Raw genomic sequence first — 25061 nt, 5'->3', positions numbered from 1 at the left:
AAGAGCGGGCTAGCACTATCACTATGACGCTTGGTTAAAGAAGATAGGTTTATTTTCTCTAACCAAGTGTAAAAAGTCATAAATGCGCAAAGAGTGATGATGTCACAGCTACTGAAAGTCAACGCTTCGACTTTTATTAAGAACAACTAACTTGTCCTCACTAGAACCTTGTGTTATAGCTGCGCATACATGGTGTACATGGGTAATTGGGATTCATCAGGCGTTATGTAAGCTAATAGTAACGACTTCACTTAACTTATCGCAGGCTTACGCACTGACGACGTAACAATGCACAACCATTACACACTGGCCTCTGTACTCGTCTTCCTAAACGGTGATAATACTTGATTGGGGCTTATCAACAGTCTCATTATTAGCGCAATTGAATCGCTAACCTCCCATAAACTTACAAAAAACAACCGAGCCTTCAACTCTCCCACCACGTTTAATGTGTACTTCATTCATGAGCCTTTGATCAAAATCCAACATTCATCTTCAACTTTCCCACTAACACCTGCTATGGCGATAGAGCATTCTCAGGTAGCTGCACCAACTTGCTGGAACACGCTCCCTCTACACATCCGTGACTCATCTTCCATCAGCTCATTCAAGTCTCAGTTAAAAACACATCTTTTCAGACAATGTTTTTAAAATCACTTTGAAACGCCTGAGGAAAGCGCTATACAACTTTTCAGCCAATGTTAAAAAAGCGCTTTGAAACGCCTGTGGAAAGCGCTGTTATATTATTATTGTTTACCTTTGAAAGCTTTCTTAAGGTTTTTGCTGGAAGCTAGAAGCCTCCTTGTTAACTTCTCATCACAGTCGCAGTGGACACCCAGCGACCTGATGTCTGGTTCCGCCATGTCCAACAGGGCTGATAGGTCTTGTAATTTGTCCAACATTTTCTGTGGGAAGAAAAAATCATGGATATAATTGTTATTAATTTTTTTTTACCCTTACACCAATGAGTGTTACCACTGTGTTCAGTACTTCCCCAAGTTATAACATGTATAAGGTATAATTTGTGTGATTCCAACTATGATTCCAACATACTGCAGAGCAGTTATTAGAATGACCATGCTCAGCACATTGGGGCCCAATTTCATTAAACCAGTATCAGCACAGTAACTTGCTAAGCACATAAAATATTGCTTAGCAGAAACAGGTTAACAACCAACATTCAATAAAGCTAACACTGAACTGCGACAGGTACCCCTCTCAATTTCTGCTTAGCAAAAATAAATAAAATGCTAAGCATGTTTCTGTTTAACACAGCTTAATGAAATTGGGCCTAAGTAGTTTATAAGTTTACAAATATTGCTGACCTCATCCGACAGGGAAAACACTGTGCTAGACGATTGTATCGTGTCATACACTCTTCCAGAATGCCAGAAAAAAGGCCAGAACGACGGGAGGGGGGTTTAAACTGTTAGTTTAAATATTTACCTAGACTGAATCAGGAGATCATATCAATTTGTCAGTACTGGAATCAATCTACATGTGTAAGTACCTGGGACCACATTTATTGACCCAATTCACTCCGCGTCATCATCGCAATAATCTTGTAATCACAACAATCATCTGAGTTGCCCCATTTTGGAAGTAAATGTCACCGTGTGTTATACATTGCAGTGCTCCTTCTAGGTCATGCAGGCATTTCCAGGGTCACCATAGTTGTAACATGGAAACTCCTAAAATAACGAGGGCGGCAGACAGTAGCACGTGAAGTCGGTGCAAGGAGACTTCATGTACAGTTGTATAGAGCAATTTAGCTCAAGTCTACAAAATATTGATGAGGGTCATTGTTAAATGTTGTAAAATTGTTAAATGTATGATTGATTTGATTTGATTTGAATATGATTGATTTTCTGATGGCCATTTTCTTCAGAAATCCTATTTTTTAAAGGAATGATTATATAATTTGGTTTTACTCTTTCACTGAGCCTACAAAGTATTTTTTATGCCTGTCAAACAAACTGAAGGCCTACATCATTCCAAATCATGTTCGAAATCAATCAAAGAAACAGACAACAAAAAACTCAAAGACAGCAAACAAAACCTGACCCAACCCCAAACCAGAAAACGAAAGACAAGGTTGTCTGGAAGCGATTATTATCCTAGACCTGTTGTAATTTCCTGGCAGTGAGTTGCTACCTACAATGTCTGTGTGTTTTACCTCGTCAATAGAATACACAGTCAACTTACAATCATGTCAAAGGTTTTCCGGAATTAATTGGGGCATTTCTTCTATTGCTTAGCAGCTCGTCAAGTGTTATTTCCTGTCCCTTTTTTCAGGTTGACCCTAGATTAACGTCTGTGTTTCATTTAAAATAATTGGAACTAGGAGGGAAACAACTTCTGCTGAAGTTTTGAATTACTTAAATTGGACATGATTGAGAGCATGTAGTGGAAATTGGCCTCAATGTGTATGGATGAAGAAGGAATACAACCAGCTGCTGGAATTTATATACATGATTGGTATTTTTCTTGTGATCGTCGTCACTACATGTATGTTTTCTTATTATATCGATACAATACGACCATAGTCTCATCTGAAAATACTTTTTTTTTTTTTGATTTCAAGTTAACATTTAGCAGAACAAATTATTTCCAGTACTTTCTTATAATCATGGTCACCTATATGAAAATTACAACATATCTTTCTTTAAAAAAAATTCTAAAAAACTAACATATGGTTTGTATTTCCGTTTCAGTGGCTTATGAGCATAGCCATCTCATTTTTGTTATAACCCCCCCCCCAAAAAAAAGCAAAGCAACCAACAACAATACACACATTATCAAATTGATTGGAACCAATGAATGGTGAAGGTAATATTAATTTGATTTATACAGTAATTTAACCGATTGAGTGTACAGATTGTATTATTTAAATAAAGTGACTGTTTCATAAGCACACCAAACCTACGTCAAAATATTTAACTTCTTAATTCAAAATTAACTTGTGCAATTTTTGTCTGAAAATTCCCATAATTATAATCAGCCCCGATTATAATGATTTCTACTCATTTGAGAGCCAATGATTTCCCTTGTATTTCATGATTGCTATAAAATGTCTTATAATCTACTTTGCATTAGAGCTGGATAGCCCTGAAAACTCACCACTAGATTGAAAACCCTTAATGAAGGTGTGTTTATACACACATGAGTATTTAACCATGGTGTGTGAAAACCATGCACACTAGGCGTGTAGGACTCTAAGAGACCTTAACAGGATTCAATCAGAGAGACCAGCATTATATAGAAAGGTCAGGACATTAGACAGAGGGCCGTGGCCGGCCGTCGACTTGCAAGAAAACATGAAACCACAAACGTGCGTCTATGTACGTCATCAGGTGCTGGGAATGGCATAGACTGGCTACAAGTCCCTCTACAGACAGGATTTCCCTCTAATGAATCATTCTCTCTGTGAAAACAAATAATTTGTGCAATTGTAATGAGAATATAATTTCTCAGGGTATGTACATTTAGATGTGATACAAATTTCTGTCTGAAAAATCAGTTTGTTTTATGGTTTGTGACTTGCAATGCTTTAGTCAGTTGAGACGAAGTGATAGTGGACATTGGGAAGTCTAGCTTTCTAGCCAGGGTTCTCATTGCACTGCAGATGACATGTTGTTATCCCTTGATATTTTTAGTATTGGATGAATAGGAGAATTCATTTTCTGTGCAAGACGGTACTAAATTTGAAGTTGCATAACTAAAAAGGGTCTTTACATGCATGTGTGCACGTAGGTCCTCCTCTGTTGTGACGTAGAGAGTCATAATATCCGTGTCGATAGCAAAAAAGGAAAGCTTTACATAATTATTTCCAGGTGAATTTGTTATAAATCTACAACGTCAGACAGTCTGACCAAAAAACAGGGTATTATTTTAACAATTTATTTTAAATGTTGACATTTAAAAAGGGAAATCAAGTGATGCATAGCAACTCTATTTTGAGCTGTTATTTTAAAATTATTATTTTTTATTATTTTTAGAAATTAGCTCTTGTAAATAAATGTATGTCCCTGAAGTCCTCAATGAAATTTCACATTAAATTTGTGTTATTGCTCACATGAAATAAGTCACTGCTAATTTTCTATCATTATGTAGGGCTGCTTAAAGGAACGTTACAGAATTGGTCCAAATTGGTAAAAAAACTAAAATTGTGAAGATCACAGATTTACATAAAACTTACACTGTCTAATAATGATGATAGTAGAAAACATCCCTTGAAATATTTCTGTCTGAAATGTCATATTTGATGAGAAATAAATAATCTTATTTCGCGTTTGGAGTTTATCGCTCAGTGAGCGTTTTATTCATTTTTGTTTTGGCATCAATGCAATGCAAAATTTGTAATCGATTTTTCACTTTTCTCTCGTGACCCAGATGGCCGATCTATCTCAAACTTCTACAGGTGTGTCAGTTTATGTACATGTGATGATGGATTACATAAAGTGCTTACACTGCCAAGAACTGTTTTGTTATGTAGCAAAAACCAATTCTGTGATGTTCCTTTAAACTCTAGTATCATCCTCTAATGAGTACATGTGCAGTAGGGGCAGTCTACAGACTCAGGGTTTTCCCAGCCACAGGCTAACATATTGGGCCAATACGTGTGCCTTGTGTGCCAATTTCACAAAAATCTTCAAGATAAAACCATTTATAATGCTCTAAAATGCTTATTAGTGCATTTAAAGGCAGTGGACACTATTTGTAAGAGGTTGATAGTATAAAACATTGTGAGAAACAGCTCCCTCTGAAGTGACATAGTTTTTGAGAAAGAAGTCATTTTCCACGAATTTGATTTTGAGACCTCAGATTTACAATTTGAGGTCTCGAAATCAAGCATCTGAAAGCACACAACTTCGTGTGACCATGGTGCGACAAGGGTGTTTTTTCTTTCATTAATAAATCGCAACTTCGACGACCGATTGAGCTCAAATTTTCACAGGTTTGTTATTTTATGCATTTACATGTATGTTGAGTACACCAACTGTGAAGACTAGTCAGTGGGTATGTTCAGACAGCGTACTAACTTAGACCCGAACCGGTCTAACTTTTACGAGCAGCGGGGGGTGGTCGTAAAAATAAAAACCCATTGCGTTCAGACAGCACAGAGTTAAACCCGATCCGGTTTATCTTCGGTTTTAAGAGGTCAAAGTAGACGCGACCCCGTTGCTCTAACATCCGGTTTTATTCATCAGATTCACGCACCGAGTATGCCGAGATACCGAGTGCCCCATGCCCTGGATGATCAGACAGGGCACAATTATTGGATACAAAAGGCTCAATCGAACGCGGTAACAGTTTTACTGTTAGGAGGATATGGGCACTTAAAACAAACATGAACACGACTCGAAATTATTTTTTTAAACAAACAAAATATTGATACAAACCGCCGAGAAAACTCACCAAAATATTGTCCATATTCCATGAAACAGAACACGTTTCATTTTTGTGTTTTGTTTTATACCACTGTTTCCGATTTAATAAATACTTTTAGTACTTTTTTTTCAATCGATTGGAAGTTGCGATCTCTCAAAAGCTGGTGCCGCGATTTTTATTCCGATTCGTTCATAAACACAACTACACACGTGCAAGTTACGTAAATACATTTATACTTTGCAGTATTCTCCCAACTTCCCAACAACGTGGTGATATTGCTGGCGTAGGGAATTTCCCCTACACACAGCCTCGCGCCCACTGCAGTTCATTCTCCTAGATTGAAAGTACAGCACGCTAGTAACGGTGACGGCAATAGAAAGGCACATCCACGGGATCGGTGATGATAACTATGGGATATCAGAGAGTGATCACTATGGGATGGCAGCGCTGTACATGTGAGAAGCAATACAAAATATGCTTCTTCGCTGCGCTCGTAGTATACGCATGAAAAACAGTTTCAATTTATTGTAGGACACTCAACAAAAAAAGCTTGGAAAATATAATTTTGTTTCAGAATTTAATAAATCATGGGCGTGGGCCTGTGTTAAACTGCATACACCGATGTGATCGAGAGGGTTTCGCCAACTCGGTAAGCGGCAAGAAAGTAATATAAATACTCGGTGCTTTTCAGCATCAGAGGCAACAGAAACCGTATACAAGCACTCCGGGTCCTGGGCGTGTGCATTGAACCACACAATGGGTCGTCCGTTGTGAGTTAAAACCGGATGTCATTCTGTCCACACGCAGTGTTAAAAGATAAACCCGAACCGGTTTAGACTTAGACCGCCTCGCTGGACGGTTTAAGTTTTGGGGTTTAAACCCGATCCGGTCTAACTTTATTTGCGTTCACACGCACAAAAGTTAAACCCGAACCGGTCTAAGTGGACTTAGACCAACTTTAGTACGGCGTGTGAACGACCCCATAGACAATTACCAGTAGTGTCCAGTGTCTTTAAAACCAAGATAAACAAATAAAAAGCATTCTAAGATCTTGTTTCAATCATAAAGCAAGAACCTAGCGTCCTTTGGCCAAACTTTAAAAAATTGGGTCTAGAATGACCCACAGTTTTGACAAATCCTTGGGAGAACCCTTTGACTGATTGCATTGATTTGAATTTTGCAGAGTCAGGTTGCACTGTCTGTTATTCCATGACTTTGGACTCATTTTGATAAATGCTCTTCCTTGAAAGATCCGGACGATTTCTCCCCAGGAAACCATCTTAGATATCCATCACCGTTCCCCATCCATCACTTTCCTTTTTGAAACTAAATGTAAAAAGCTTCAGGACGGCATACAAGATTTTGTCAAAGTCAACCAGAGGAAAAATGGCAGAAATTTTGCTTGTTTACAATTATAATGGTTGGGGACCGAGACAGGTAAGGTTTGGCATGTTTGGGGATGTCAAATTGGGGCAGGGGCAGGGGTGCAAGTTAGGAGAGAAAACACATGTACATGTAGCTGGCCAAATTTACAGGTTACTGCAGGCTTATTTGGAGACCCCTGGCTCTGTTACATGAATATGACATTTGGGAACATGTTTAAACACGTGAGGCCTTGCACTTAAATGTTTTTGAAAAGTAACCCACTGGGATGGGCAAACTGTATTTATAGAAACTTTGTAATACTTATGTAATATCTTAACTGCAATCATTACGTACAGATTACAACTGGTTTATTGGTCAAATAAAGTTACACTCACACCCTCAAAAGAAAACAAATAAACAAACAAAAAAACAAACAAACAAACAAACAAACAAAAAAACAAACAGACAGACAGACAGACAGACAGACAGACAGACAGACAGACAGACAGACAGACAGACAGACAGACAGACAGACAGACAGACAGACAGACAGACAGACAGACAGACAGACAGACAGACAGACAGACAGACCGACCGACCGACCGACCGACCGACCGACCGACCGACCGACCGAACGAACGAACGAACGAACGAACGAACGAACGAACGAACAAAACAAACCATTTTCTTTGTATAAGACTCAAGTCTGACAAGAAACACTTTTTAGTAGCCCAAAGGGCAAGTTGAAAAGTGGCATACACTAGACAACAGCAGTTGTTACTCGACAATGTACAGCAAGCCATGTGTGTGAATAGGATTCTGATTTTAAAAATCAGTGTTTCAACTAACTGACTACTAAGAAAAAAACTTTCTTAAATGTCTTTTTGGTGCGCCAGGAAAACCTCCAACATGTGTGATGGAATTACCTTCCCTTAGTAACAGTTTTCTTGTGTATTCCCCAATGTATTGTCTGAGCTTCTTCTAGACGTACATGGTAATTATAGATACACCTGCACAAATCCAAACATGACTATATGATTCATTTTTACTGATCTACAGCGTCATCTAGCAAAGTGACTCGACAAAACTCTTGGCATGTCCTAGTTTATATGGAGTGACTAGCGTGTCAATCGTCCAGGTGATGATGCGCAGTGAGGTTCCATTCAACAAGATATCGTCCAGTCATACATAAGAAGATCTTCACTACTTTCAATGATCATCTCATTCGTTGTTTATTTTCACCAACTTGACTTCATCATGAAAGAAAAATAATTGTCTTTTGAAAAAGGTTTTGATGATATATTAGTGTAATGCGCAGTATTTTTTACCGCGTAGGGGCGCTACCCCAAAAACATTCATACCCAAAACAGTTATTAAAGACTGGAACACATTACCGCCACAAGACATCCATCACAAACAATAAGACTTTTAAAGGAGCTGTTATAATCCACCTCTAAAGCAAACTTAAAAATACGGGGCAACAAAAGTGACAGAACATCAATTAAAACTATGCACGACGAATCGCGTATACGTACATGTACCCTTGGAAGTGAAAAAGAAATCTTATTGAGAGTGCCCTCCTGCGGTAAAAAATATGGCACATTTTGTCTTAGTTCAACCTAAATTATGCAAAAATCGAAGGGGGTAGCGGTTACCTGATTCTGCTGCAATTATTACCTTTCTTTGATTAACAAATTTTTGTGCTTACAGGCTTTATAAAATCCTAATAAAAAAAACCCTGTGTTTCTGAACTTTAAAAGCCAAGTAACATGAAATGAAGGTGGTGCGATGGGGAAGGTTTGATGTTAAACTTTCTTTACCTCTACTGCGTTTCCTTGTATGTCTACAACATGCAACCATTGTCGTAGATTAGGGAACTGGTTTAACTCATTGTCCATGTAGTAGCCATTGTTCTTGACTCTTTGTTTGATTGCCAACTGCCTTCCGAATAGCTGCACCAGTTTGCCCTGCAGAAAAGTAAAAGGTATTTAAATGGTTAAAGACACTGGACACTATTGGTAATTGTCAAAGAACAGTCTTCTCACTTGGTGTATCTCAACATATGCATAAAATCACAAACCTGTGAAAATTTAATAGTATGGATTTATAAGGAAAACATTATACAATAGAAGTTGGGAGATAATAATGAAAGAAAAAACACCCTTGTCACACGGAGTTGTGCGATTTCAGATGCTTGATTTGAAGACCTCAAATTCTAAATCTGAGGTCTCGAAATCAAATTCGATAAAAGATACTTCTTTCTCGAAAACTACGTAACTTCAGAGCGGAGCCTTTTCTCACAATGTTTTATACTATCACCAGCTCTCCGTTACTCGTTACCAAGTAAGTTTTTATGCTAACAATTATTTTGAGTTAGGACGCATTGAACCCATCCTAACTTAGGATGAGTTACTCGTCCTAACTCGAGATAGGATTAATCCTAGCGTTTCGTGAAATAGGCTACAGCATCACCATATTCAAGAAATGAGCTTGGTTGGTACCTACAAATTATTTAATATTGTCGGGAAACTAAAATGTAGCCATGAAATGTATGAAAGTAAAATACATTTTAAGGTCACAAATCAACAAAGAATTCTGAAAATAAGATATGACCTCTGTTTCCGATTAACTGAAAACAATTAAGAATTTTGCCCAACTGATGATCATGTTCTAATTAAACCCTAAATCAACGCACGATTGGCAAATAGGGTTTCTAAAAAATAAGCATGGCCCACATCCCAAGTTTTAATTTTGATTCAAAACTGATTTTAGCAACTTATTTGTATTATTTTAAATAAAAATTTACATTGCATAATTACAATAAATTGTGGGTATTTTTACTGTAGAATTTTGAATAGAACTCAAAGAAAAAGCAATTGAATTCTTGGGAAAAAATTAGTCTTTGTTTTGGTTTCTCATTTTTCGATACCGATTAACTTGCACAGTTTGTCCACTTCTCAATTGCCCTAACCCTCTCTCTGACATAATGCATCCTTATCACAACCATCCAGGTTTACAGAAGGAAGTTACTACATAGATATCACAGAAAACCAGTTCCGGATTTCCTTGAAATTAGACCTTCTCATGGCTTCTTTATTCCTCCTTTGACCCCCAAATTTGGTCATTATTATAATACCAGGTAAAAAAAATATGGAACCATCTAAATTGAATTGTCATGGACATTTGAAACGTCAAGGTTTAAATGTTATAAAACAGTGAGCAAATTTTTTTACAATGCGGCTGTTCTAGTTCTCGCAGTGTGTTTTACCTACTGACAAGCGCCATGGCGCAATTTTTCTCTAGTTTGATAGAACTCTCTTATGACTACAGTTTTACACCAAGACTGCTGCTTTGTTTTGTTAATTGTAGATTTCACCAGTAAGACCTAACTCATCTCAAAGAAGACTGGTGAAACATTTGATGTTTGTGTGAAATAAAGGTAGAGGAAGTGCAAATGTACATATTGTACTATTGTAAAATAAAAAAACTAAACGGTCAAAGGGGAATAAAACAAACATTACCAAACATGTACTATTTCAAAAAAATGTAGACGCAGAAAAATGAATGTTTTTAAAGTTGTTCTCATCCAATTGATAATTTCTCAATGCAAAATTATCTTCTACCGTTATAAAACAAATACAAATGCCTACAGTAGTGTGGTACAGCAGTTTAAACAAACCATGGAGGTAGTAGAAACAGCGCCCAGTCATGTTTTTTCAAAATATGCAATGGAACTGAAATCCTCATGTCAAAATTAATTGACTGCGCCAAATAATTTTGTGCTTAAACAGTATGCATATAATCTGAGCATGTCTTTTTTTTTAAAATATGCTTCAAAGCATGTTTTCAATACCAATCATCAAATTTGCAAAATGTGCAATAATCCTTCAATTTGTTTTTCTACCCCAAAATAGCTATTTTTATAGTAAACATAGTGCATACATGGGTTCATGCATAAATTTTAAGAAATAATACAAATCGTATACACATGGACTAAGTTAATGAAGGGTTTTTATATTATTTATTCCTAGATGGTATACAGTGAGTTACGATCATCTCCCAGGGTTTGCTTTATATTCTCCCCAGGTCAGTATGGAATACTAGCTGGTAACCAATCAGCATAGGGCCAGGGATACAGGCTCATTATCTATGCGCGATGAAACTGAAGATGCCTAATGGGCTATGTTGAAGGTATAGAGCTATGGTTGGAGTGTCAATGTGTGTGCTATTAAGATTAGAAGGACATTTATGATGGTATATAAGGGGGGTGGTTATGTTAATTTATGACTGGATTTGTGGCTGTATCAGCAAAAAATAAAATAATAACAATAATAATAATAATAACAATAACAATAACAATAACAATAACAATAACAATAACAATAACAATAACAATAACAATAACAATAACAATAACAATAACAATAACAATAACAATAACAATAACAATAACAATAACAATAACAATAACAATAACAATAACAATAACAATAACAATAACAATAACAATAACAATAACAATAACAATAACAATAACAATAACAATAACAATAACAATAACAATAACAATAACAATAACAATAACAATAACAATAACAATAACAATAACAATAACAATAACAATAACAATAACAATAACAATAACAATAACAATAACAATAACAATAACAATAACAATAACAATAACAATAACAATAACAATAACAATAACAATAACAATAACAATAACAATAACAATAACAATAACAATAACAATAACAATAACAATAACAATAACAATAACAATAACAATAACAATAACAATAACAATAACAATATCAATAACAATAACAATAACAATAACAATAACAATAACAATAACAATAACAATAACAATAACAATAACAATAACAATAACAATAACAATAACAATAACAATAACAATAACAATAACAATAACAATAACAATAACAATAACAATAACAATAACAATAACAATAACAATAACAATAACAATAATAATAATAATAATAATAATAATAATAATAATAATAATAATAATAATAATAATAATAATAATAATAATAATAGTGGTTGCCTACAGGCATAGAGATTCCCGGAAAAAAATATTTTATTTGAAATTTAAGGCATACGTGGAGTTAATTTTATACATTATACCACATACACGTATAATATATTGCTATATAATTTAAAAAAACAAAAAATGAAAGTAAAGAAAATTTTTGAGTAAAAAAGCGTTAATTTATTTCAATACTAACAAATTGCAAAAAGATAAAATGAGGAAATAATTGTTTTCACAAGATTGGACTTTGAACAAGATATTTTTATGACTTTTGGGGACAAATTACCAGTTTGGAAGCGATCCCTGCAGACCTACATGTAATTTATTTGAAAGGACAAAGTGTTGAGCTGTTGGGAATTGAGCATCATGAATTAGGTTTTACTACTAATCTGTAATTTTAGACAATGAAGGTAACAAAACAAATGTTTTTGAAGCATTTATAAACAGACTGAATGCAAACATTTTAAATTGCTTTAGGTTTGAAATTTTCTTTACACCATTCATTGAACAATATTATACTACTATTACTAGCAATTTGCTATGAATGGTAATTTATGCATCTTTGCAATGTATACCCAATATATCAGTTACCCTGACAAGGCAGTTGGTTTTGGTTTCAATACATGTACATGATCGGTTTATAGATCAAGGATCTATGGTTATAGAACCAATCTAAAATTGTAGTTTGGGGGCCTCAAACAAAACTCACTTTTTCATATATTTTGTCATTAGAAACAACCTATAAAAGGATTCGTCACCAAAGCAATACATTTCCTTACAGAGCCATTCCGAAAGTGTTTCTGTTAGATCCAGGCCTCATACATACTTCAAGGAGACAACAAAGGCGATTGCTTCCATGCCACCTAGTCATTGCCTTGGTGCCCTTGCAAGAATCCAAGAGAAATTTACAATTTCCTCTAAGGGTGCCCGAGAAAATGTCTTGGTGCCCTTACCCTTTCAAAACAGAGCATACGTCATGCCTGTCTGGGAACGTGATAACAGTAACTTCGTGTGACTTCGTGTGACTTTGAGTGCAAGGGTCAATAGTATCCAAATTTACACTTGGTGGAATAACAGGGAAGTTCCCACCCTTGTTTCACAATATTATTATTGTATAGAGCTTTCTATTTGAACTGCACCGGATAATTCTACCGTTCATGTGGGAAAGCTGTCCTAAACAGTTAAACACACATTAATTGAGGCGTGTATTATCTTGCCAAAATGTTGTCACAAAGTATCAGTGAAATGTAATAAAAATGTATTTTTGGGGCAAAAATATAATTACTAAAAAATATTAATATTTGTTGATACATTTCTTTCGTTGTTTTTTTTGGGGGGCCTCTATGTATCGAACACTTAATTCGTGCATTTTTTATCAACTCGTTGAGGAGGGGTAATGGGTCTGAGCAAAGGGGAAGTGGGGGGGGGGGGGGAGGGGTGCAGCACTGACTTGAATACTATGGATACGATAAACTGTTTTGTACATTAACATGAGGCTTGGTAGTCCAGAATACTTTACAAGTACCCTTTGTAACTTTCAATCATGAGCTTGCACATTTTGACTGTCACACAGTCAGTGCCTATAGGAAGGGTAAAAAACTTAACTGGATCAAAACCATGATAGTTTCTTTTTAGGTAAGCAGCTTATGCAACTCTTCCACATGTTACACTCAGTACCACTGTCATCTCAAGCTACAATAAAAAATAAAAAAAACAACCAGGACTGACACAACCTATGTTTACAGTAAGTGAGTTTGACAAAGTTCTCAGTTTACATATGTACTAGCTCACTATCTGTTCATCATGTTTATGTAGTGAGTTGCAGTTCTAACTTTTAAAATAAGTCATGATTGTTTCATTTTTACGTAAGCAGCTTACATGTATGCAACTTTACAATTGAACAAATAAAACAACCAGTATGTTTACAGAACTGAGTAAACAATAATAATAAAACGGACATTTATATTGTGCAGTTACCTGTATAAAGGCAGTGGATACTATTGGTAATTACTCAAAACAATTATTAGCATAAAGCCTTTCATGGTGACGAGTAATGGGTAGAGGTTGATGGTATAAAACATTGTGAGAAACGGCTCCCTCTGAAGTGCCATAGTTTTCGAGAAAGAAGTAATTTTCCACAAATTTGATTTCGAGACCTCAGATTTAGAACTTGAGGTCTCGAAATCAACCATCTAAACTCACACAACTTTGTGTGACAAGGGTGTTTTTACTTTCAGTATTATCTCGCAAGTTCGATGACCGATTGAGCTCAAATTTTCACAGGTTTGTTATTTTATGCATATGTTGAGATACACCAACTGTGAAGGCTAGTCTTTGACAATTACCAATAGTGTCCACTGCCTATAAATATACTCTACTGCACATAACAATGAATACCAAAAATGCAGAGAAAAAATGAAGAAAGAAAAAAACCCAGAAAAAAAAACAAAAAAAAACCAGAGCAAGAATGAATTAAATGGGTGAAGTAAACAAATGGGTTTTTAACTTAGATTTAAATACATTAAGTGAACAAGACTGTCTAATGCAAGGTGGGAGATTGTTCCAAAGATTTGGAGCGGTGTATAGAAATGCCTGATCACATTTGACAAAGTTCACAATTTACTAGCTCATTTTCTGCCCACGCCAGTGTTTATATGTAGATAGTGAGTTGCAGTTCTAACATAATAAGTCACATGATTGTTCTATTTTTAGGTAAGCAGCTTATGCAATTCTTCCCACATGTTAAAGTACAGTTGTCATCACAAGCTACAATTGAAAAAAACAAACAACAACAATATTTACAGTTTTGACAAAGTTCACAGTTTACTAGCTCATTCTCTGTTCATGTTTATATAGTGAGTTGCGGTTCCAACTTATGAGTCATAACCAAAGATGTCTATCAAAGTACTTTAATGATACAGTAAAAGGGCGCATTTAGTGAGCCTTTGGGCTTTCACTTTGTGTTCCTACATGTATGGTGGTAGAGTCACTACTGCTTGTCCTCTAGAACGCCCTCCTATTGTTGTGTCGTGTTTGTTGTTGTTAACTTACTATCAGTTTATTTTGGGATCGATGACTCAGATCAACTTTTGGGATGAATCCCATTTTTGTTACAGAGGGTAAGAAATACAGACTTTTATGAATAGCACCCCAAAAGGGTTTCACAAGTTGTTTAAAGGTAGGTTTAAAACTGGGGTCACAATTTGGTGAATGCTCTGAAAGTTACTGACCATAAAAAACTTACTTGTTCGTCAGAGCTATGCAGCTATGATTGCAAGAAAACTGTTTTGAAAAAGGATCATTTTGAATAACTATGGTTTGGAAAATTTTGCACCCAATACATGAATCTGGGACGGTTGGTTTCCATTCTCCAATGGTGCGGCCAGAGATGTGGAATAGTAACCGCCGTCACCTCACTAAACATTTCATCAGACTGATGTTCAAGAAACATTCAATGGCAGTTTGTGACAATCAGGGCCGAACTTCATGGCTCTGCTTACCGTAAGAAAATAATCTGCAATAATGGAAGCGGGGCATTCCACGCTTATGTCAAGCATATTTCATGGGTTAGCAGGGAATTTTTACTTGCGCATGTACATACTCCACGTTACTTTGCAATTTTCACTTACACAGCTAGCTATAGTAGAAAAACTGCATGAGCTTTCGCAGCAACATCTACTTCATCAGATGCAATTAAGGGGACAAGCTTAGTACAGCTAGCACAGTACTTAGGGGCCCGCAATGAAAGCACAGAATGGCAATCGGAAACAAAGAATGGTGATCATAAGCACAGAATTCTGCAGCAAGTAGAGCCATGAAAAACCAGGCCCAGGGCTGAAGTAACGAACCTGCTCAACACTCATCCTTCTGTTCATTTCTCAAATCAATGGCCATTCTTTTCCAACTGGGGTATCACACCCACAGCTGTCTTGTATGTCATGTCAGTTTAGCACCTATAAAACCCTGCAGGTTTACTTTATTCCTTTCTGAACTCCCTTACTGAACCCTGGATTTTTCCTTTTTGTCTACCTGTACAGTCAAACATTGTTGGTTAAAGCAAACCATGGAACAACCAAGGCATTAAGATAAGCCTTTGTTTGAGGTTTTATCAGTTCTTTATACTAAGGCAACACTGAACCTACAATGCTGTATTGTCCAATTGTTCTTTGACTTGGAAAATGCAAGACAAAACCTCTCTTGTGAAAACCAGTCATTGTACAGATCTCATAGATTGTAAAAAAATAATTAATGGTCTGACTTTTCGACCCGAAAAAGCCTCTGCTAGGGTCGAAAAGTCAAGCCATTAAATTGTATTTTGCATTTATACCATTATGTCCTTTTGGTTTGTTAAGCAGTTTGCAACAGCTACAACGATGTAACTGTATTAACTTCTCATTCTAAAATGTTATCAAAATAAACCACAAGGGAAACTGACTGGGTGGAGCTTTAATGATTTGGGTTTTAACAAAGAAAGAATTGTCTGGAGCTGGGATTTGAACCAATGTCCTCCAGATTAACGTTTCGGTGCTCTACCAACTGAGCTACAGTCTAACCCTATGTTTGTGGTCTTTTTATTTTGTCCATCTTTGTTTGGGGTGCCAGTCAGAAGTCATACAACCATTTAAAATTTGGCAACACAAAGTAAAATGTCCATAGCATGTACTTTCATTTACATTACACTCATTTCTGTTACTGTACATAACTGAAGCCACATGTTGTTGAAGATCATTTCCTGCTACTCACAACAATCAAAGTATTGCATTATCATCACGGGTTGTATTTTAACATGTGACACTCTCGGCAGAGGGTTACTTTGTTCCCTTGAAATTTCAAAAGTGAACATGTTTTATTCAAAGTAGTTCGTAGAAACTTCACAAAAAATGTAGCAGCTATAAATTGTCCTAAACTAGTGCATTGTGTATGAGCAACAACTGTTGGATTAGCGCCTTATTAATTAACGATTGATTGCTTGATATGAGACCAAAGGAAGCCTGGGACAGCAATTTAAAGCCTTCAAAATCCCTCAGCCAATTTACCAGAGCTGCTAACATTTGCATCCTTGCATTCAGGGAGATTTTGTGCAACAATCAGAGAGACACCTAAAATTACATTCAACATAACAGGGAAAATGTTTACATCAGGAAGATTTCCAAATTTGTTCCTCAGAACATGGAAAGAGTACTTTATTACCACAAAACTTTCTGCAGAATCAGGTAGAGTTGGCAGCCCTGAACTTACACATTGAAGTGGTTTAAATCTTAATTCATTCAGGGAAGTTCCTTGAAATTGGCGCAGCTCTACATGCGATAAACCCATCAATTTCAAATGTCTTGGAGTACGACTTCATTCCATAGACAGGAACTAAGGTTCAAAAGTTCATCAAGGTTACATACAATATACTCAAATTAAGTAGGCTTATAAGATACAAGTTTGGTCAGATTCTGAGTAACTAATTCTGCCCATCTTGCATTGTCCATTTTAAGGTCCATTCATTATTGATTACTGCTTGCAAAGCACTCATTGCCAGCCACTACATATCCATAAACACTGTCCATCACCCATTGTTGTGATCCAGGGTCAGGCAGAGTTCACGACCTCGCTTCACAATAACCAGGCACCATAAACATGTACACTGATGGCTACACTACTGCTACACAGTGTGACCTTACTGGTCTGGGGTGACCTCACTGGGGATTGGTCAGGCATGTACTTCTCACATGTATGACCTTCAGCTGGGAAATCATCAACACATTCCATATGGAAATAAATAAACAGAGAATATTCTAAGAATTGTGGTATCATATTTAGACATCCAGGCAAGCAGTGAATAAAAGCATAATGTTGAAAGAGAACAATTCATCAGCATTCTCCCTAAAAAACAGATGTCCCGCTGAAAAAAATGCAAGAGCACAGTTAAAATTGACCCCAAGTGGTCTGGCTGGCTAGTTTAGTAATGAAAAGCTTCGCTATTTCATTTGATGGACAAGTGAAAAGGGTGAGGGACTAGTGAAAAAACATTTAACATAAAAAATATTGGCTCAAAAAGCAATGAGCACTTTCATAAAAGAGCAGGCCATAATTTCACGTACTTGATATTGTCAAAAAACACAAAGACAAACCATTCCTTCAAACTATCCAAATTGGAATAAATTGTATTATTGCACATCTTTCAAATTTTCAGAAACCAAACCATTTTTTTTCACTTGATATTGAAAGTCATGTTGCGAGAAATAACATTGAGGCGTTCAGTTTTTAAACATAGGACCCAGCGAATGATTTCCCTTGTCAGTTGTGGGCCTATAGCAGAGCAAAATGACACGCTAATAGTATAATTTTGCAACTCAATATTGGCTTTCAGTGTGCACAAACAAGTTCAGTCAAAATGTTTTGCTACGCATAATTGCTCTTGCTGGACGAAATCACTTCAACCAGTACCCATTTAATCCCGATAGGTGAGTTGTCTAGCATTGCACGGCTATTTGAAAACACACCCACCACCTCCCTGATCCTATTTTTTAATAGTAAACACTCCAGAGAGAATTTCTATCTGTTTAATCTTCCCTTTAAATCTCATAGCAGGATGACCTTAACCCATGTGGTTATTCTTCAGAAGTTAGGCACGCACAGGATGCGAGCTCTGGTTTTAATACCTTTGACGATTTTCTTGAAAAAGTCGTGCAAGTACCTAGCTCTGTGGCTGTGGGCATGTGCAATAGAATCAGCGGAAACTGAACATGTACATGTAGGACTATAGTGTGTAGGCTACATGTACTTAAAAGAAAATAGTTTTATTGTTTTCAAATGCCGATGAATAGTGTAGGCTCTACATGTATAAAAACACCCACTGATTGTTTTGTTACATTATTGAAAAACATTTACGACTGCCTGCATTTATATAAGATGTTGACTTCTCTTGAGAGTTCAACAAACTTTCAAATAGAACTGCACAGCCATATTACAATGTATGTACCTGTATACTTACTTGTAGGCCTATGATATTATCATTGTTTTTAATAATAGCGTACATTTGTAAATAATACACAATGTCTGTCATAAATGACATTTTTTGTGTTGATTATAAAACTTTAAGGAGCTTGTTAAGAATGATTTTTTAAGACTTGTAGCAAAAATAGAACAAAATCTTGAATGGGATACATACAGTACCAGGGAACGTTTTCGTCCAGCACACTCTTTGCCAATATTGGGTAGCAAATGACGGTTTTTGTGTAGCAACTGATACATTTTGTGTAGCATTTTGCTCTGCTATGCAAGGGAAGTTGTTCGCTGCATATATGCATACGTAATGTACAGGGTGATGTGGAGCATATTTCTGCTAGACCATGCCAGAAACACCAGGGCAAACCCCTCCTCTTCACGGCAAGTACTGTATACTGTGTTATTTGACATGCATTACACAGCACCTGATACCTCTTAAGGACAAACAGTATCAATTGGTTAAGTGCCTCATTTTAGTTAGAACACTTGTGTTTTAACTAAGATCTACAATGTAATTATGACCTTTGACATTTGACCTATGAACTTTTGCTGAAAGACACATTTCTGTTCAAGACAATGTCCAGGTACACATTTCGAACAGCATCAACTATGCATGAACTTCCAATGAAGTAGGCCAACACATGCACTCAGTCATAACTCAAAGTGGCAGACAAAACCAATCAAATCCCTAGTGTTATTTTTTCCAGTCAAATAAGCCTGAAGCCAGCCATATTGAATCATTAGTCAGACATTGTAGAAACAATGAACCTATTGAACTTTATGACGTCAACATTGGTTTAATGGAAACCGATTCCAATGCTAAAAGTCATAAATATCTTTTTATACATTTCCAAATAAAATGCATTAGCATAAGTCCCCAAGCAATCAAACTGTATTCAAAAACAAATAGGGCCTACTCAGTATTTTACAATTTTATGCAGGCCTGCTTGCTTCTTTTTGAAAGGGCAGGGACGCCAAAGGGCACCCTACATGTATGAGGAAATTGTAATTTGGTTTACTGTACTGGAGCATTTCAAGAGCACCAAGGCAACACCCCAGGGGGCATGGAGGCAATTGCCTTTGTTGCCTCCATATCAGGCTTGTCTATGTTTTTAAAGACAGTCAGTGGGTTTACTAATGGTCAGAGGGAGTACATGTACTTCATGACATTAGATGTCAACACACCTCTGTGTACACAACACAGTGATTTACAAATACCTCACATTCTATAGACACACCTGGAGATTGGTGAAATGGGGGCACTGTGTGCCAGGCTACTCTTTTCAAAATCCACAAATACCTCAGAGTAGTAAATACCAAAACCATTAAACTCAAACAATGAGAGACATAACAATGCGTTTGCCGAGTTATGTAGATCAATTGTAGATTACAGATATTAACATTGTATCATAAACTTTTATGCTCAAATATGTAGCTTTATAGGGCTATACCTTCTGCCAGAAGTCATGAGAATTTGGTGCAATGCACAATTATGTACACAGGGTATCAACTGCATGCAAGCAGTAGGCCTTTACTCTCAGCCCCATATCCGGCAAGGTAAAATCATGTATAGTACCATTGTATAAAATGTACACGTTATGATTATCATCGTAAGTATACATGTACCATGCCGGATTTTGGAACACAGGGTATCCCCCTTCCCAAGCAAATGTTCCCACACACTATTGTCCTCTTGTACAAAAGTGCCCCCTTAAAATCCTCTGAAGAATTCCAGCGATTCCAAGCACACAATGAAGACAGACACAATTGGGTGGGGGGGGGGGGGGGGTTACACTATGCCCCATATCCAATACCAAATGACATGTAGCAATTCCATAATTGCCCTGTTTATACTAGCCATGGACTCGAGTAATTTCAGAATAATTAAAGTTTTACCAAAATTAACAACGATTAACTAAATCTAGGTCTTCTCTCAAATGATGCTGGAGCAACCCTTTTTGTATAGAAAGCGAATGATGCATTAAAACCGAAATGGTGCATAAATTCTTTGCAAAGTTCAGATTAGCGCTACATAAGATACTCAGTTGTGCAATCTGATGAATTTATCTACTGTACAAGATGCTTTTGCTTGGACTTGGATGAATGACATTTCTGTCAATTTGGTTTCTATTTTAACAGCAAACGAGAAACAGAAATTCATTTTGAACGGCTGGAATTTACTACCCCACCCACATGGAAATCTACAGACCTGCTGCTGGATAATAATGGTGTCACATCTATATGAATCACCAACAAGTAACTGACTCAATACTGTTTTAAACATCAATCCTTACATATAAGAATTGTACCCAATGCAGTCCATGACTCAGATTCAAACCATCTTTACGCACTACTTAAAAATACATTCTTTTGTGGTTATGTTGAGAATGGATTGCAGGCCTGATACTTCTTGGAGGCAACCAATGCGTTTGGCTCGATGCCCCTTGGTCATTGCCTTAGTGCCCTTGAATGCTTTGGACAGTAGAAATTTACCATTTCCTCATGGGGCCCTTTACCAAGGAGAAATCGCCTTGGTGCCCTTGTCCTTTCAAAAATTCAAGCATTCATGCCTGGGATTGTGAGGAAATCCATCCTTGGGCGTTTTAAATCCCACTTCCAAGATAAAATATTTGAAATAATATGTAGAAAATAAATAGTTCAGCATTTTCAGATGTAATAATTCCTATTCAAAATAATAGCCTAGGAGATTTAAACTTGTTTATTAATGTCACAAATTTATAAACAAAATTCTGACATTTTATGATAAAATTCTGACACAAAAACAGGTTTAAAAGAGAAACTACATTATAGCAATTTTGTATGCATAACACTGCATAACATTTCCATAAACTATAAAGTATTAAATTATCTATAGGCCTACTAAATTAAATAAATGCTATCTTAGCAATATTAGCAAAATCAAACTAGACACAATTTTAAGTGGTAGTTTTGTGAATCAAGAGATAAACAAATTTGAATTGAAATGCACACATAATAGAATAAACGATGAAAGAATCAAATACAAAGGTGCTACAGATCAGTTTAAAATGTCATGAACCCCGAGATGTACAGCGACAGTATAAGACAAAAAGAAACCTAGTACTTTACTCATGAATTTGTGGAAATTCATCTGGGGTTGAACAAACTTTTCAAGATGAACTATAAACCAAGGCTATATGCTACATTCGGAGAACAAGGACTCAGATACCCTAATTATGTCAAATTCTGATGAACTGATAAATCTGTGGTGAGTTAGGAGAATTGCTTGGTACATCTTAAGAGGCTACATTCACTCCTGACATTCACGGTTTAAACTGTTCATGCCCTCCTTCTATTGAGTCAATGCCCTGTATATGCCTCAAACAGACAGTGACTCACACACTCCCATTTCCTTGAAACCTGGGAGCAATTAGACTAGCCACAAATGTCTCTACAGCATTTCGTTTCCAAGCAAAATGTCACCACTTTAAGACCGATCAAATCATGATCAAGTTTATAAAAAGAATCGTGTATTTGATCAAACATGTTCACCTTGTCCTTGTGTTTTCTAAGAATCACAATTGGCAAGGAGTTGGTTAATCAATACGCATCTTAACACTAGGAGAGCTAGGGGACAGTCACGCAAACCTTATGGTTCACACACACACACACACACAATAGACAAGGTCACTTTAGAGTGCACACAATGTACTTTGAGATATTGCAACTATGGTCCTGTATCCATTGCATATGAAAGCACCCAAGTACATCTTGCATACCAGCTTTCGGTTCGTTTGGACTGTGCATGCAGTTAGAATAATTTCTGTTATATAAGACATGAGAACAATCAACAACAAAAACAGACAAAAGAGAAGAAATGTATTGTTGAAATGATGAAAGTTTAAATTTAAATCCTTGTCTAATTTAGTGAAAATCTGAAATAGTGAAATGTTAATATAATGGTAAAACAACATTTAGATCTAGAATGAATCTACAGGTTTTATTTTAAGCAGACAATGTGTTTCATTTCTAGTACATTTTGTGAGTGAAGAACTAATTGACATTGAGTAACCAACAAGCATGACATTCTAGCGTAGCGTATTAAATAATTTATATTAAAAATTTAAATAAAAATACTTTTTGATCTACAAAATGTAAGCTCTAAATAATAAAAATCAAATAAATGCCGATATCAGGCAATAATATTACAATGAAACACTAAAGAGTTGCAGTACAAACAAACATGCCATACTGATAATTCTACACCGTATGCAAGAAAGATAATGTTATTAAAATATTCTGTGGCCATTGTTGACTTTGATGTAACTCCTCCAACCAGATTAGTCACTCTTTGTCACCCACTAACCCCGTACAGTGACCTTGATTTTATTGTCAATCTTGAATTCAATCAAGATTTTAAAATAACATTTAAAAAAACAAAACCTACTTTCTATTCATTTACTACTACTTCTTAGTCAAGAGCTGTCAGATCATTATTGTCTTTGATTAAGTTAGGAGGTGGCCGGTTTCAGCCGGTTTTACCCAAATAATGGATTATGTTATAATTTTAAAATGGCAGAATATTCAACTACGATGGTTGAATCTGGTAGGTTTGGTCTATGTTTCTTTTAAAGGCTGCAAGTTCATCTTAAAACAAATGATATGCCTGTGAAAGACTTGATTAATAAGATTCTCTGGTGCACGGGTGGCATCTGGTACAAAAATTGCAAAGTGCGATGTGTTAGTTACTACTTTAATGAGGTTCGTACTGCTATCGTCCTCAAAACTTATCTTATGTCACAGGTTTTCAATGACTAATTTTGTCGTGTCTGTTTTTCTTAGTGTTGTGTTTTTGTTTTGTTTTGTTTTGGTTTACTGCGCCTTGAACACCCAGCAGGGTGGATATGTGCGCATTACAAGTCTTATTATTATTATTATTATTATTATTATTATTATTATCGTCTCCATGAACGTGGAACATGTTAGTTGCTACCAATGAATACAGAGATGTTGAAGTGATACTTTTTAGATGGACATGATGGACATGATTTTAAGTTTAATTCAAAATTGAATTGAATTTAAACGTATTTTTATTTTGAATTAAAGGAAATTATTGTACTCTGTGTATGAATGAATTATGATTGATCATGTTGGTATTCCTGCTAAAAACACACACATAAAATTAGATAGTTTAGCGTTGTTTAGTGTTTAGTGTATGTACCACCACTGGTTCTAATATGTACATTTATGTATGTTTTTGTTTGTATTTAGCGCCATGAGCACTTTGTTGGATTTGTGCGCTTAAAGGAACACGTTGCCTTGGATCGGACGAGTTGGTTTATAAAACAGCGTGTGTAACCGTTTGTTATAAAATGCAATGGTTGGAAAGATGTTGTAAAAGTAGAATACAATGATCCACACAAATTTGCCTCGAAATTGCGTGGTTCCCTTTTACTGTGCGAACTAACACGGTCGGCCATTTATGGGAGTCAAAAAATTGACTCCCATAAATGGCCGACCGTGTAATTTGACGAGGTAAAAGGAAAACCGTACAATTTCGAGGCATGTTTGTGTGGATCATTGTATTCTACTTTTACAACATCTTTTCAACCATATGCATTTTATAACAAACGGTTAAAAATGCTTTTCAAAGACCAACTCGACCGATCCAAGGCAAACGCGTTCCTTTAAGTTTTCATTATTATTATTATTATTATTTCAATACCCATGTACACATGTCACCCTGTCACCATGCTGTCACTCAGTGATAAAATGATACCCTACTTTGAACCACTGCTAGATTATACTACTTTTCCAGAACGGAAACTATGGCATGAGGTTCGTTCTGCATCAACTCCTCTATGATACGATAGCGGACTGAACCACATCATGATCAGACGTTGTAGACAGAAGAAGTATCATACATTGTACGATAAATAACAGGCCAGTGCAGTTACTAAAAAAACCAACAACAGAATAAGAGAGTATACTCTGCATCAGGAAGATGATGATCTGATGATGATTTATGATATGGAATGATGAAATTTTGAAATAAAACTAGGTTACAGTTTCAACACATATGTCATGACTGTCAGAGGTTATTGAAATTGGAATTAAATAATAAAAGACTTGGTTTGTAAAAAAAATGCATAAAATAAAGTTATTGTACTAATAGTTACAGTGTTGCACAATTGAAAATGAAATCGCCAGTAACCCTGAACACAAATTTAACCTAGTTTACAATACAATATTAACACGATAGGCATAG

The 25061-nt window shown here is 36.0% G+C and overlaps 1 protein-coding gene across 2 annotated transcripts in view; it reads right to left on the bottom strand.

Annotated features, from left to right (window-relative positions):
• The window catches only part of LOC139938365 (kinase suppressor of Ras 2-like), a 46983-nt gene that overhangs the window by 21602 nt on the left and 320 nt on the right, over positions 1 to 25061 (bottom strand). For both annotated transcript variants that reach the window (XM_071933828.1, XM_071933829.1), the window contains exons 2-3: positions 8577 to 8723; positions 758 to 905 (exon numbers count right to left, since the gene is read on the bottom strand). In XM_071933828.1, the coding sequence (XP_071789929.1) occupies positions 758 to 905; positions 8577 to 8723 (295 nt within the window). The remainder of the gene's footprint in view (positions 1 to 757; positions 906 to 8576; positions 8724 to 25061) is intronic.

Source organism: Asterias amurensis, chromosome 6 (genome assembly GCF_032118995.1).
Source record: "Asterias amurensis chromosome 6, ASM3211899v1".
In the NCBI taxonomy this organism is placed as follows: Eukaryota; Metazoa; Echinodermata; class Asteroidea; order Forcipulatida; family Asteriidae; genus Asterias; species Asterias amurensis.
This window is presented reverse-complemented; position numbering and strand designations above follow the sequence as displayed.